We start from the raw sequence: 14226 nt of genomic DNA on the forward strand, positions 1-14226 counted from the left end.
CTGCTAAGACTTCATGACTTGGGTCTGATGTATGTGGGCTCTTCTTGCTGATCTCAAACCCTCAGCTGTATCCAGAAGCCCACATTCCTACAGCTGATTAACATTCTGCATCTCCCATGTCCTTAAACATATCTGACTCTTCTCGTGTTATATCCGAGCTTCAGTTGTGAAGAAATTCAGAGGGAGGTGCTTCTTCAGGAGACACTAGGAGCCACATGGCCCCATGGCTGACTTCATATCTACAAAAAGAGGGGTTCTCTTAGAAAAATTACACTCATCAGCAAGGAAGGCTGTAGGGAAAATTATACCACAGTAGGAGTAGAGTGAAACACAGCTACTTGATGGGGTGGGGAAATGTGCGTGATTGTCTTAGACAGGTGGGAGGTGTTTATTCTACAACACTGGGCTACCATCTTGGGCCTTTGGGATCCTGGTGTCCACTTATCCCCTTTTAAGGTGACAACGGACCTTGTTTGATTTATGTCTGTCTCATAACTGCCTAACTCTGTGGCTTGGTGGTTTATCCTTTCATCATTAATAAGCACTTTAAAGACAGAGCTTCAGCATTTTTTGGTAGCGATCATAGGCTTTATAGCTAAGTAACATATGAAAAGTCAGGTTTACCAGAATTCATATTAATTCTCAGGAAAAGGTTAAGCATTTATGGAATGGCATTTTGGTGTGAATGTAGCAAAACTGAAAATCTAGGAGAATCACAAGTACTGTATGTTTGTCCAGGGCATTGAGTACCAGGCTACGGACAAATGGATGCAAAGTACAGGCTTCATCTGTCAGCTGTTAAGGACTCAAAATGTCATCTCCAGAAAATGGAGTCATGGAGAACATTAATACCTGGCATGGCCAATTTTTCCTTTAAAGGATAATGTAGCAATGAGTAAATGAGATAGGATACAAGGAAAAGCAGTTAGGACAGTCATTATGTCATTGTGGTTCTGGAAGGAAGGGGAAATTGTTATTAGATTGAGAGATATGAGGAGTTGATTATATTGGATACACTGGGTACACCATCCTCTCAAATCCGGAGGTATAACCTGAGGGATCGAATGATGGTAGAGTTGGGTTTCTGTCTAGACATTTGAGGTCTAGAAATGGAAAGAATCATCCTGTCAGCAGAGTGTGAAATGGGACAAGAGCGTAGGAAGTCTGAGCTAGACATGAAGTCTGAGTTGGGGTTAGCCCTGGGAGGTGAGAATGGGGGAAGTATCTAGGGAGAACTGGCCAATGAGAAGAGGCTGGGAAAGCAAGCTTATTATTAAAGGGCAGGTGAGACAGAGGCTCCTCCAGGGGTTAAGTTTAAAAGACACAACATAACTAGTTTTATTTATTTTTAAATTTTTATTTGTAAGTTTACTTCATACATTAGCACTGTATATTATTTCTACCCTCCTTGTCTTTATTTTAACTTCTGTATCCCCATACTCTCAAAAATCATAACCTCTTCCTTAGTGATTTTTGTCTCACATACATGCACACACAACACACAATACACACTCACACACTCACATAAACACCCTGCAGAGTCCATTTCCTGGTGCTCATATGTACGTGGACATAGGGCTTACCACTTGGGATCGGATAACCTATCAGGACTGCTCCCTAGAGAAGACGGATTCTCCCTTTCTCAGCAGCCATTGGTGGCCTGGAGCTCTTCTAGGGGTGGGACCTTGAGAGATTTTCATCATCCACATTGGTAGGTCAGCCAGTGTTTTTGTTGTCCAGATCTTGTTTAGGTGACCATGTGGATGAGATACCATGGGTGCAGCTTCTCTGTTGTGTACAGAAGACGCTGTCTCACGGCAGGCATCCTGGCCTTCTAACACTTACAGTCTTTACACTCTGTCTTCTAAGATGTTTCCAGAGCCTTGGCTATAGGCGTCTTTTCTTTAGTGATTCTATTTCTTTGTTAAATTCTTCTCCTATCTTGAATTGTCTTGATTATATTCATCTGTTTGCATTTGCAGTCATCATGGAGTCATCTATTCATATCCTCTTTCAGATCCTTGAACAACATATTCATACTTGCAATTTTGGAGTTCTTGTCTTGAGATTGAGCTAAAGTGAGTTCTTGGAGCATGTGACTGCGGGTACAAGCCTACTGCCCTGAGTGTTGGCGCTTGTGTTTTGAGCTGGGATCTAGTCATCTGCAGTTATGATGCTTGTAGTGTTCTCAGTGTAGATATCTGGTCTCACCTTTGCTGGGTACATGTACAATTCTCTGGTTTCTATTACCCAACCCTGACAGGTTGTGGACCAGAAGAAGGATGACTTATTTTTTAGTGTTAGGACCACTCTGGGTCTTGGGGCACAGACTCTGATTGCTCCAAGATCTGAAATTCTGGTTAGAAGTCTGGTTTCAGATTCCAAACAGTACTGGTGGGTACAATATAAACAATGGGTAGGGTGTATGGTAGACTAGAGTTGGGGAAGGGGCTGACTCTAGAGGTCTCTTAAGTGACTTTGATCTTGTCTTCGTCAGTATTATACTGCTGTAAGGAGATAGCATGATACCAGAAACTCATACAAAGGAAAAGAATTCATTGAGGCATTGCTTGGAGTGTTAGAGATTTAGTCCTTTATCATCATGGTGAGAAGCATGGTAGCACACAGGCAGACGTGGTGCTGGAGAAGGAGCTAAGAGCTACATTCTAATCTGCTTGGCTGGCTGAGAGAGAGACTCTGGGCATCACTTTGGCTTCTGAAACCCCAGAGTCCACCCCAAGTGACACACTTCCTCCTACAAGGCCACACATCCCAATCCTTTTAAATACTGTCATTCCCTGGTGACCAAACATTAAAATTTATGAGCCTGTGAAGGCCATTTTCATTCAAACCACCACAGATCTTCCTCCACAAAGGGAGACAGAGGCAGAGTAGAGACTCTGGGGCTGGCTATGAATGACAACCCATCTGAAAGGAGGAAGGTGGTTGGGAGGAGGCTGGAGTAAGAGATCCTTAGAAAGAACAGAGTGGGTGAGGAAAAGAGGAACACCAATGGCCTTCCTGGGTCCTAGCAAAAGGTGGTGGCTGTAGGGTTCCTGTAGGTTGTTGGGGAGTTACAAAACAATGGAGGTGGGCTTGGAGGAGTGACTGAGGTGGGTGCCAAGGAAGAACTAGGGGGATCCTGGATCCACACCACCAGGAGGCTGAGGCTCAAGGGGATGGTAGTGGTGGGCAAGAAGGAAGAACTGGAACCAAAATTAAAATTTCAAATTAACGAGTTAATACCTAAGGTAACCCAATCACAACAGAAGTCACTAGATATGCACTCACTGATAAGTGGATATTAGCCCAGAAACTTAGAATACCCAAGATACATTTTGCAAAACACAGGAAAACCAAGAAGAATGACCACCGTGTGGATACTTCATTCCTCCTTAGAATAAGGAACAAAATACTCATGAAAGGATACAGGTACAGAGACAAAATTTAGAGCTAAGATGAAAGGATGGACTATCCAGAGACTACCCCATCCGGGAATCCATCCCATCATCAGCCACCAAACCCAGATACTAATGCACATGCCAGCAAGATTCTGCTGAAGGGACCCTGATATTGCGGCCTCTTGTGAGGCTATACCAGTGCCTGGCAAACACCGAAGTGGATGCTCACAGCCAGCTATTGGATGGAACACAGGGGCCCCAATGGAGGAGCTAGAGAAAGTACCCAAGGAGTTGTAGGGGGCTGCAACCCTGTAGGTGCAACAACAATATGAACTAACCAGTACCCCCTGAGCTCATGTCTCTAGCTGCATATGTAGCAGAAGATGGCCTAATCAGCCATCATTGGGAAGAGAGTCCCCTTGGGCTTGTAAACTTTATATGACCCAGCACAGGGGAAGGCCAGGGCCAAGTAGTGGGTGGGTAGGGGAGCAGGGGCGGGGTGGGGTATAGGGAACTTTCGGGATAGCATTTGAAATGTAAATAAAGAAAATAATAATAAATAAACTTTTAAAAAAAGAAAAGAAAATATGCCCACTGGCCAAATACTTTATTCTCTCTAGGTTTAAAGAACACTGTGGTTTGCAAAGCTTTTTAAATTGCTTTGATACAATTGCTTATTTATTTACCTTTTCTGTTTGCTTTCTGCTTCGAGACAGGCTCACTGTGCAGCTCAGGCTAACCGTGGCCTCACCAAAGAGCTTACGCTGCCCTCCTTCCAACTTGCAACCCATTCCCTGAGTCTCGGGCGTGGATTGCAGGTGTGCACTGCCACGCCTATTTGGAAGCCTAAGAAAATGTGTACATGTATAGCAGGAGAGATTTTAAAGCGAAACTTAAAAGAATGCGTTCAAGCGCTAATTGCTTACAGTTTATGTCTTTGTTTGTTCTCTGACAGGAAGCAAGGTGTCTGGAACATCAAACAGACAAGTTATTGATTTACATTGTGATCTTAGCATCAGTCCCCATGTCCCAATTCCCTAGTGGGGGATGTGATGAGAGCCAGATGTGCCCAGTGCACAAGGGTATTATACCACAGGAAAGGAAATCGGAAGTTATGATTCTCAGAATTTACAGGATGCAGCTGAGCTATCTGCCTGACTTCCCCCTGGGGAGAGAAAGACTTCAAGTTTCTTAAGAAAATAAATATTCTCTGGAGAACAAGGTCCCTGGGTTTATTATCCAGAGAATCAAAGTAGATGGCTCCTGAGAGATATCTGTTAGTTTCCCAGGAGCCCTTGTAACTTTTAATGGTGGTTTGCCATTACAACACCATTAAACCCAGTAATATGGCTCAAAAAGACCTGACTGTGTGTAGCTGTGTAACTTTGATGATGTCTGCACAGTGTCATTCCATAAAAGCTAACAGACATACTGGACTCTGAGTCCAGTGTGGATTCTTATATTAGGGCAAAGGTAGAGCCTTGTTCATGCTTTTGAAGATTATCCATTGTAATTCTTTCAGTCACAGACAAGATCATTAAGGATGGTTCTGTGTATGTCAATTCCTGGGTAGAAATAGACTCTGTTATAGTATGATGATGGCTTCTGCATCAGGTCCCCACCAACTGGTGCAAAACTGCTAATGAGGCATAGCTTCTCCTCTAGACTCTGAACACTTTGACAGCAAAGAGACCAAATTCATTCTTGCCTCTTGCTCTCTATTCCTGCAGTCCTTCATGTTAATCCCTTTAAAGGTTTCTGTTAGTTAGATTTATCTGTCTGTGTCCTGGTCTATGAGTCTGTTAAGCAGGAGTCTAAAAGTTGAACCCAATCAGTTGAATAAGTGAAGGTGTGTTCCTTCTACAAAGACAGAGACTCTGAGGCAGCAGACAAGAACTAATTGATTCTCATGTCAAAGTTTTAACACACTGACATAAACCAAATAAAGAAGGACGGGCTTGTGCAGCCACATGGATAAAAGCTCATGAGTTATAAATTAATGGGTTTCTTTCTGTCTTTGTATGGCTTATTCTAGCTGCTGCCATCTTAAAGCTTACACCTTCCAGAGAGTGGCTGAGGTGGACCCTAGAGAGCTCGGCAGTGCTGAATTTGATTCTGTCATCATGGGTGCTTACTTTGTCTTCATTTCTGTCTCTTCAGTACAGTGCTCTGAACCCACGGGAATCATGGGACATGTGGCACCCCACCCTGGTGGCCGAGGCATTATTTGCTATTGCAAACATCTTCAGCTCCCTCCGGCTGATCTCTCTGTTCACTGCCAATTCTCACCTGGGGCCCCTGCAGATTTCTCTGGGGAGGATGCTTCTGGACATCCTGAAGTTCTTATTCATCTACTGCCTCGTGCTGCTAGCTTTTGCAAATGGCCTAAATCAACTCTACTTCTACTATGAAGAAACAAAGGGGTTAAGCTGCAAAGGCATCCGGTGCGAGAAACAGAACAACGCATTTTCCACGTAAGTCGGAGAGGCGCTGCTCCTGGTAACGTGGGGCAGACGTGAGAGTGCGTGATGTCACAAATGTGAAAAATTCACCACAAGGATTGCAAAGGAAATGGAGAATTAAAGCTATGAATAATGCAGGAAATGGAATTAACACGGCTCTGAATAGAAACATAGACTTCTGGCATTAAGAAGAAAAAATACTGGGTACACTTATTTCTAGTTTTAGTAAATGGTCTTTTCCTTTGAATGACCTCATGAAAAGGAAGGGATATATATATATATGTGTGTGTGTGTGTGTGTGTGTGTGTGTGTGTGTGTGTGTGTGTGTGTGTGTGAATTCATACATAGGGAAAATGTGGAATTCAAAAAGGAAACCTATGTATTATTGACATCTTGTAAGTATGCATGTGCACTCAATCTTGTTGAAAATCCAAATGCTTTTCTGTATTTCCACATGGCCCCTCATATGCTTCTTTTGATTTTTAGTGCAGTATGAAAAAACATGAGCATGTAAAAAAATTTCCAAAATGAATACTCAAATCTATCCATTATTATTGCCTAGAGCTTGCATGAGGATGAGCAGTTCTCAGCGGCCACTGTCAACTTCTGGGAACTTTCATAAGCAGGATTGATGGCAGCCTGTGCTCATGAGAGACTACTGTCTGTGCCAACACCTCAGAAGCTTTCTGCCTGGGTCCATTTCCTTCCTACTGTGAGAAATTGAAGGCTAGTTGGTTAAGAAGCTGGGCTGCTTCTCTGCACACAGCTATCACGGTTGGACACATCCTGGTCTTGTCACCTTAATAACCTTCCTTGTGGGTCCTCATAGAATTACACACTGCAAAAGAGTAATTTTCTAACTTAAAGGAAAGCAGGCATTTCACATAATCTAAATCACCCGTAGCTAAAAGGCTCTAGTTGGTTTAATCCTGCATCTGTTTGTTTCTATCCTGATGTTTAAAACTCCATTTTAATTAACCAACATCTGTTTATTTGCACAGTTAATCTCACCCATTTAGATTTGATACAAACTAGCAATCATAAGAAACCATGCAGTCCTGATTCCCCCATGTCTCATCTCAATTGTCCTCAGGTTGACTCCTTGGCCTTCATCAGCTCTCTCTGACCTTGGGCTGCAGGGAGGTGATGGAACCTCCTTCAGTGGCTCCCTTGTTTGCTAGGGCCTTCCATGACATCTTGGATCAGATGGCTGGAATTATTTTAGGACTGTGTATGTGTGCGTGTGCGTGTGCGTGTGCGTGTGCGTGTGTGTGTGTGTGTGTGTGTGTGTTGCTTTTTGTTTTTTTTCTAGTGAATTGGCCAAAGGCAATGAAGGCACAAGGCGATAAGTACCAGAACCACCACCCTCTCTCTATGCCTCTCATAATATTTCTGGATGTTGTCTGGTGGCTGATTGTCTCTGTGGCTTTCTGACAGAGTGCACTATCCCAAGCTCCACCTCTCTTAAAACTTTGCTGGTTTTTAGTGCATATCCCGTTACAAGCTATTTGCCGAGCCCCCCTCAACCCCTGCCCCTTGTGGTTGCTGCATTCTTCCCATGTGCTGCCACAACTGAGTCACCTCCCTCCTTCATCCTTTGTAATTTAATTCACAACCCAGCCCTTCTCACTTGCCTGACAACCCTGACAGGCTACTTTAACACTGTCTGCACCCTAAAATTTCAAGGCATCCTTTTGTACCTAATATTGTCTTATTAGTAAAAAAATTGAATGTAATATCAAATCAAAAACATTATAGTTTAGATGTCTAATGTAAATCATCTGACATAAATCTAGTCCCCAGATAATTATGCTGGGTTGTTTTAACTTAAGTATGGTTTTAGTTTATCTGTACCCAGGATTTCTTTCATGACTTGAAAGGCAATAGATAACTGCACATCTCAGATATTGGAGGACTAAATCATCTGACAGCCTCCCCCAAAGATGTTTCATCTAAATTGTTTTTTTCCTGTAAATGACAATTATGTTTTTCTCAATGATGTTAAAAGCTAAATAACACAGCTAACTCTGAATATTGTTAAATAGGCTGTGTGAGGCTTAAGCTTACCCTCAGCTGACCCTGTTTTTACGCAGCAGATGTCTGTCACTGTAAGAGAGACATATGGTGATACTTGGTGTCTCTTGTTATCTGTCTACACTTGATCTCTGCTTTCACATTCAGTTTTTCTTCCACAAAAATTTTCACTTTATTACCCAGTGTTTCAGAGATCACATTCCAAATGGCATTAAAATTAATTCATATAAGATGCCTAACACAGCGTCTGTGCTATCATCAGAGGTCCTCAAAGACAGTAGCAAATCTGAAACACTATTATTTTGGGGAGAGTGCCATTTCTCATTTGTCTCATTAACTTCTTCCCCCTTCCCCCCACGGTGCAGTTGTCTATCTCAGCCCTTTCACCCATGCTACACTGTATAAACAAACAGGTTTCTATACCTCTCAGTCATTCTTCATTTAGCTCTTGCTTCCAGGACTTCTCTAAAATCACTTAAGAGAGCGAGGGTAGGGCCTTCTGAGCCCTGCTTCTAGCGGATGTTTATCATCTTGCGTCATACTCACTGTGACTCCTGAAGAAATCTTCCAGTCAGGGACAGTTCACCAGTCTCTTTCCAAACTGTCCCTTCCTCTTTCCCAGCTCTCTCAGCTCTCTTCACCAGTGTTCCCACAATCCACCCATACAAAGATCAAGTGAAACAGAAATCCGGGTTTAGCACTGCCTCCCTCCCTCTCCCATCACATGGCCTTTGTTAAAATTCCACAGTCAGCATCATTATCTTGTCAATATATTCCCTTATTCACACTCTGGGCCTAAGTCTACATTCTCTGACCACTGAGGTTGTCCTGTCCTGCCCTGCCCTGTCCTGTCCTGTCCTGTCCTGTCCTGTTCTGTCTGTCTGTCTAATTCCTTCTCAGAAAAAGGTATTTCTAGAACAAGATTAGAGGCTCCACCATTCAAAATACCCAAATGATTTCCTGTCCCTTACCAGATTCACCTCTGACCTTAGCTGGACCATCTCTGCCCTTCAGGGATCTGGCCTTTTCCTCTCTTTTAAGTTTTGTTTCCAGGGTCCTACCATGATTTTACTTTTCCCCCCTGACAAGTTGGTCCTGAGTCCCCAGTGTATTATGTCCTTTTTCATCCCACTGCCCCCTATTTTGCCTTCACATTTCTCAAATTTTCATTCTTCTCAGACATGCTTTTCCTAACACATATCCCCAGAGGTGCCTGGTCTGCACTCAGTGAGTATAGACTGGGCTTTGGGTCTCATAAGAGTCTGCATTTGTCACCAGGAAATGGATGCAATTCCCAACCCTTTTTGTGTTTTACAGTTTTCTCACCGACTCGGAAGAAACTGCATGTCACTAAAAGACACCAACTATTTAGTGTCTGAAGTAATTCTATGCAGTTTAGAGAACTGTCCCCTGTAAAGGGACTCTCCTGGAGAGAGAGGGGCCATGAGCCTTACCACAGTTCTGATTAAGCAAAGCTCATTTGTATGTATTGGAGTTGGAGCCAAATTCCTAATGTCTTAGGCTGGCTAATTAAGGTCGAATTTTATTTCAATATGACCTTGTTGAGGTAGATAACAAAAAGTAAATGTTGAGAAAAGTCTCATCATGAGTTTGTTCACTCGTCATTTCAGTCTCTTAGGAAAAGAGGAAATGTCAGCTCAGAACACCATTTTTTTTTTTTACTTTATTTTGTTTCTCTAGCTCTCAACATTTAGGCCAGAAGGATCATGATCATTTAAAAAAATAACAGCTGAAAAACACCTTCTAAGGGAAGTAAATAAAATGTTGCTTTGATAGAAACAAAACCCTGACCCATATAAAAGTGGGTCTTGAGTTTAGAGATCACCATGTGTTTTGTGGTGTGTCAGTTAATTAGATTACGGCATTACCTTGGGAAATTAATGCGCATTTCCTAAAAACATCAGTTCTTTTCACTAACACAATATGGAAAATCTCAGCCACATTAAACCCTCTGAGATGTGATTCAGCTAATAACTCCTAAATTTATGGACAGTGTGGGTCTCTGTGGATTTGAGAATCAGTAATGATTAAAATATTCCTGGAAGCAATGGCTTTGAAATATTAGCCTACATAAAAGTCCAACAAAGAAACAACTCTTTCAGGGATACCCTAATACCATGAGCTTAGTTCACCAAAGAAGCAAATATATTTTACCTAGGTGAAATGTCCTATAAATCTCCCCAGTTTCATCCCACTAAAGAAAGGGAAAGGAAAAAATAAATTTCTATAGTTGGTCACAAGTGTCTTTTTGCATTTCCCATGCTGAATCTTAATTTTTTTTTAAATGCCTGCAGACATTTGCTAAACAATCGATGACCATTCTCTGAAAACAATCAGTCCTTTCAGACAGAAGCAAATGGGGACTTTCAACCACGGCAGCCCTTTAATCTGCATGGGTGCTTTTATGGGAATTCTTGAGGAGGCGGTCATAATGAAAAGGCCTGCCTCATGTCATTGCTGTGTAACTTCTTCTTTTCTTTCCTGTGTGGTACATGTATGTATGTATGTATGTATGTATGTATGTATGGTATGTATGTATACATTCGATTACACATATGTTTGTGTGCATATGGAAGATGGAGGTTAAAGACTTGTTGGAAACCGCAGCCTCCAGCCAACAGAGGTGGGAAAAAGACAACACGTACGCCAAGGCAGGGTTTGAGCAGCTTCCTGCTGCAGCTTCCTTTATTATCTCTTATTATGTCCTTTATTCTGGGGGATCACTCAATTTATCCCCCTCCACCCTCTGCACTCTTCTGTCACCACTCTTCAGCATCCAATCAGCATTCAGCACGCTCTGTACATGAGCCATGCACACAGACAGGGTGCGCGTTGATAGGCCAGTGACTCAATACCATGCTGTATGACGCTATGTGTCAGGCGGGCAGCGTGTGATCATTCANGTGTGCATAATCAGGTTTTTGGTAAACAAGCAGGGAATCACAGGGCTTGGCAATGAGCTAGGGCACCATCTTGGCTGCTGTGTGGCCGCACCCACTTCCCACAAAGACTGGTGGCTCTTCCATCAACCTCAGCTTCACTGAGCCCAAAGCGTGCTGATTTAGCTAGCCTGACCACCAGCCCCAGGCATCCCCTGTTCCCTCCCCCTAAAGACTGGGATTTATAGGCAAGAGCCAGACCTGCCCAGCTTTTGTGTGGGTGCTTGGAATCTGGACTCCAGGCAGTGGATTACACAGCAAGTGCTTTATCTACTGAATCAAATCTCAGCTGCATCGTGTAAAGCTTCCTGAGATGCTCACTCATGTCAGGATAAACACATCTGGATTACCACTGTCTATTCCTATTAATAGTCATCACTACTGGGAAAGAAAGGATATAGTCAATCTTATTAAATTTAAAGGATGCCTAAGAGTTACTAAAACTTAAGGAATTAGAATCTTACACCAAATCAAGCCGTTTGCATGAACTTTTCTGGAGTTGATGAGTTCACTTGAGTGTCCATGACAATTTCAATGGAGCTCTCCCAGAAGTATGCATCTTCACCTTCTCATGCCACACCCTTCCTTCTGGCTAAGTTGGTCAAAGCAGCACCTTTGTCACAGTTATCTATTGCAGCATTTAACTCTTCTAAAATGTAAAATAACAAACAAACAAACAAAAAAACTTAGATTTCATCTCCTAGAATTAGCTTTTCAACTGATAGAAATATGAAGCTTTCATTTGTAAAAAGCCATCAATTTGTAGAAATAAGGTCTAAGTGGCAGTTTAGACATATTTGGTTAAACGTCCTGATCATGAGGGCCAGACATGAATTGTGTCAGTAACAGGCATTCTGCTATAAGAAGATACACAGCACTGAGCCCTCAGGTCCTCTGAGCAAGGAGGGTAGGCCCAGCTTTAGGAAGAGAGAGTTACCACAGCTGGCCTGGCAGGGTTCTGTCCTCATCAGTCTCAGTATGATGCAGGGTTTCCCTGTGTATTCTTCTTTCTTATTCTATGATTTATTCATCCTTTGTTGTCTGCATCTCTGTATATATTGTGGCAAACCTCTCCCATACCCTATTGCCAATGAGCCTCCTAAACTCAATCTCGGGCTCTGAGCACCTAAATCATCTTAGTATTTCCTCCAGAGGGGAAGTCTGGTCATGCTCCCCTTAGGTCATCAGCCTCATGAATGTCTTCCTGGGTCATCTGACCATAGCTGGCCTCGTATTCACTGGCAGGCAGCTCAGGAAGGGATGAGGGAGCTATGCAGCTGGATTGTGGATGACTTGTTCTCCAAATGGGATTCCAGTCTAGGCCTGGTGTTTTTCTAAAGACTGAAATTCCACCCCCTCAGACTCCAGGCCAGGTACCCCAAGGTCTTCATTTTTGTCTTCATTTTTCAATAAAATGTAAATGTAGTCTTATTTTGAATATTTTCAAGAGTCTAAAACCTTTACTACCATCTTACTATACCATGTTAATGTGTTACACAAAGCATTAAAAACAAATAATTCTTAACTTGGGTGCAAGTGATTTTGATATTATTATATTTTCTCATGTTAAAATAAAGGAAATCTCCCTTTTAATAAAACAACCAGAATTCACTTGTTAACCTGAGTGAGTAAAATATGCCTTGAAATTAAAATAAATTATAGTGTGTAAGCACTCTGACACTATCTACTGTCCAGTGCAGTCAGTATATGATGTACAGGTCCAGTTATAAATGTAAAAAAAATCTGAAAACCAAATGTAATTTGTTTTAATCTTTTCATAATGAAGAGTGAACCAGAAAAAGCCTGACTGGCTCTCATCAGGTAGTAGAATTAACTCTCTTTCAGAGACCAAGGACAGGACTAGACAAGTTGTCTACGAACAAATAGTAAATATTTTAGGCACTGTGAGTCAATTGTTCTCTGGTGCAATTGTGTATTTCTGCCAGCACAGCCAGCATGAAACAAACCATAGACAATTTAAAAGTAAGCAAGGGTGTGTCTCATAAGGATGCTAAGTTAGAAGCTTTACATAATGTCCATGTGACATGAGTATTATATTATTATCTCTGTATTTTACTCCAACCATGTGAGAAATTAAAATCTATTCTTAACACGGCAATCAAACATTTCCAGGGTCTGATTCTCCTTTATCCATTTGCTCCAGCGAATAAAATGTAGCTTTCAGTGTCCTTTGGATAGAATAGTAAATAGAATGAAGGAGTTTAATTTTTGTATCAGTTTGATAAAAATACTTTAAATTATTTTATTAAGTTTAATTTGCAATCTTTGTGTTAAATTCATACCAATATATGTACATACATATAATAAACATTATAAGATTACATTAATACTTTAATATTTTATTACAGGTTATTTGAGACACTACAGTCCCTGTTTTGGTCAATATTTGGACTCATCAATCTCTATGTTACCAATGTCAAAGCCCAGCATGAGTTTACTGAGTTTGTTGGGGCCACCATGTTTGGCACATATAATGTCATCTCTCTGGTTGTCCTGCTGAACATGCTAATTGCTATGATGAATAATTCTTACCAACTAATTGCCGTAAGTTGACAATTTACTTTTAACTCAATATCCTTTCTGCATAGTGTTGTTCTCTCTTCTATTCTATCTTCTCATCAGAAGAAATAAAGCTATAATTTGCTATTGAGGAGAGAAAGATCAGAATTGTAAATGGTTAATTGGTGGTGCATATAAACAGTAGTATTGTATAAATGGCTGTGTATTAATCTATTTTTATACAGAGAGTGACAGGGAAACTTAAGTCAGCCCATGTTGCCAGGGAGCCACCACCATCAAACCATTTAGAATGAGATCGGTCATCTATCAGCAGTCCATCAGGCTCAGCATCATCTCTGTGCCTGTGATCTGCTAGCTCAGCATAAACAAACCCATGCCAGCTTGGAAAGATGAAAATAAATCTTAGAGATAAATCTGGTAAAGAATGAAAAGTTTTTTCTTAAAGCCTAGAAAAAGCAGAGGCTGGAGAGATGGCTTAGCATTTCTAGCACTGGCTGCCCTTCTAAAGGTCCCAGGTTCGATTCCCAGCACCCACATGGAGCTAATGACATTTTATAACTCCACTCCCAGGGCATCCAGTGTCCTCTTCTGGCTTCAGCTGGCACCAGGCATACATATGGTGCACAGATCCATGAAACTGACTGCCTAAAAGCTTAGTAAATACAACAAATATAGAAATGACCTTGAATTCTCTAGATCAATATGTGACATGATATATATTATTTAAAATTCTGGCTTATAAATAACATTGCATAATTTATTCATAATCTTACAAATTCTGCCTAGGAGTGGTTGCTTAAATCTGTAATCTCAGAAATTGGAAGGCTG

General features: G+C 41.6%; 1 protein-coding gene across 5 annotated transcripts in view; it reads left to right on the forward strand.

The window, feature by feature from the left end:
- The window catches only part of Trpc4 (transient receptor potential cation channel subfamily C member 4), a 164288-nt gene that overhangs the window by 131700 nt on the left and 18362 nt on the right, over positions 1 to 14226 (forward strand). For all 5 annotated transcript variants that reach the window (XM_029537834.1, XM_029537836.1, XM_029537838.1 and 2 more), the window contains 2 exons: positions 5562 to 5875; positions 13227 to 13422. In XM_029537834.1, coding sequence (XP_029393694.1) covers positions 5562 to 5875; positions 13227 to 13422 — 510 coding nt within the window. The remainder of the gene's footprint in view (positions 1 to 5561; positions 5876 to 13226; positions 13423 to 14226) is intronic.

Source organism: Mus pahari, chromosome 4 (genome assembly GCF_900095145.1).
Source record: "Mus pahari chromosome 4, PAHARI_EIJ_v1.1, whole genome shotgun sequence".
NCBI classification, from domain to species: Eukaryota; Metazoa; Chordata; class Mammalia; order Rodentia; family Muridae; genus Mus; species Mus pahari.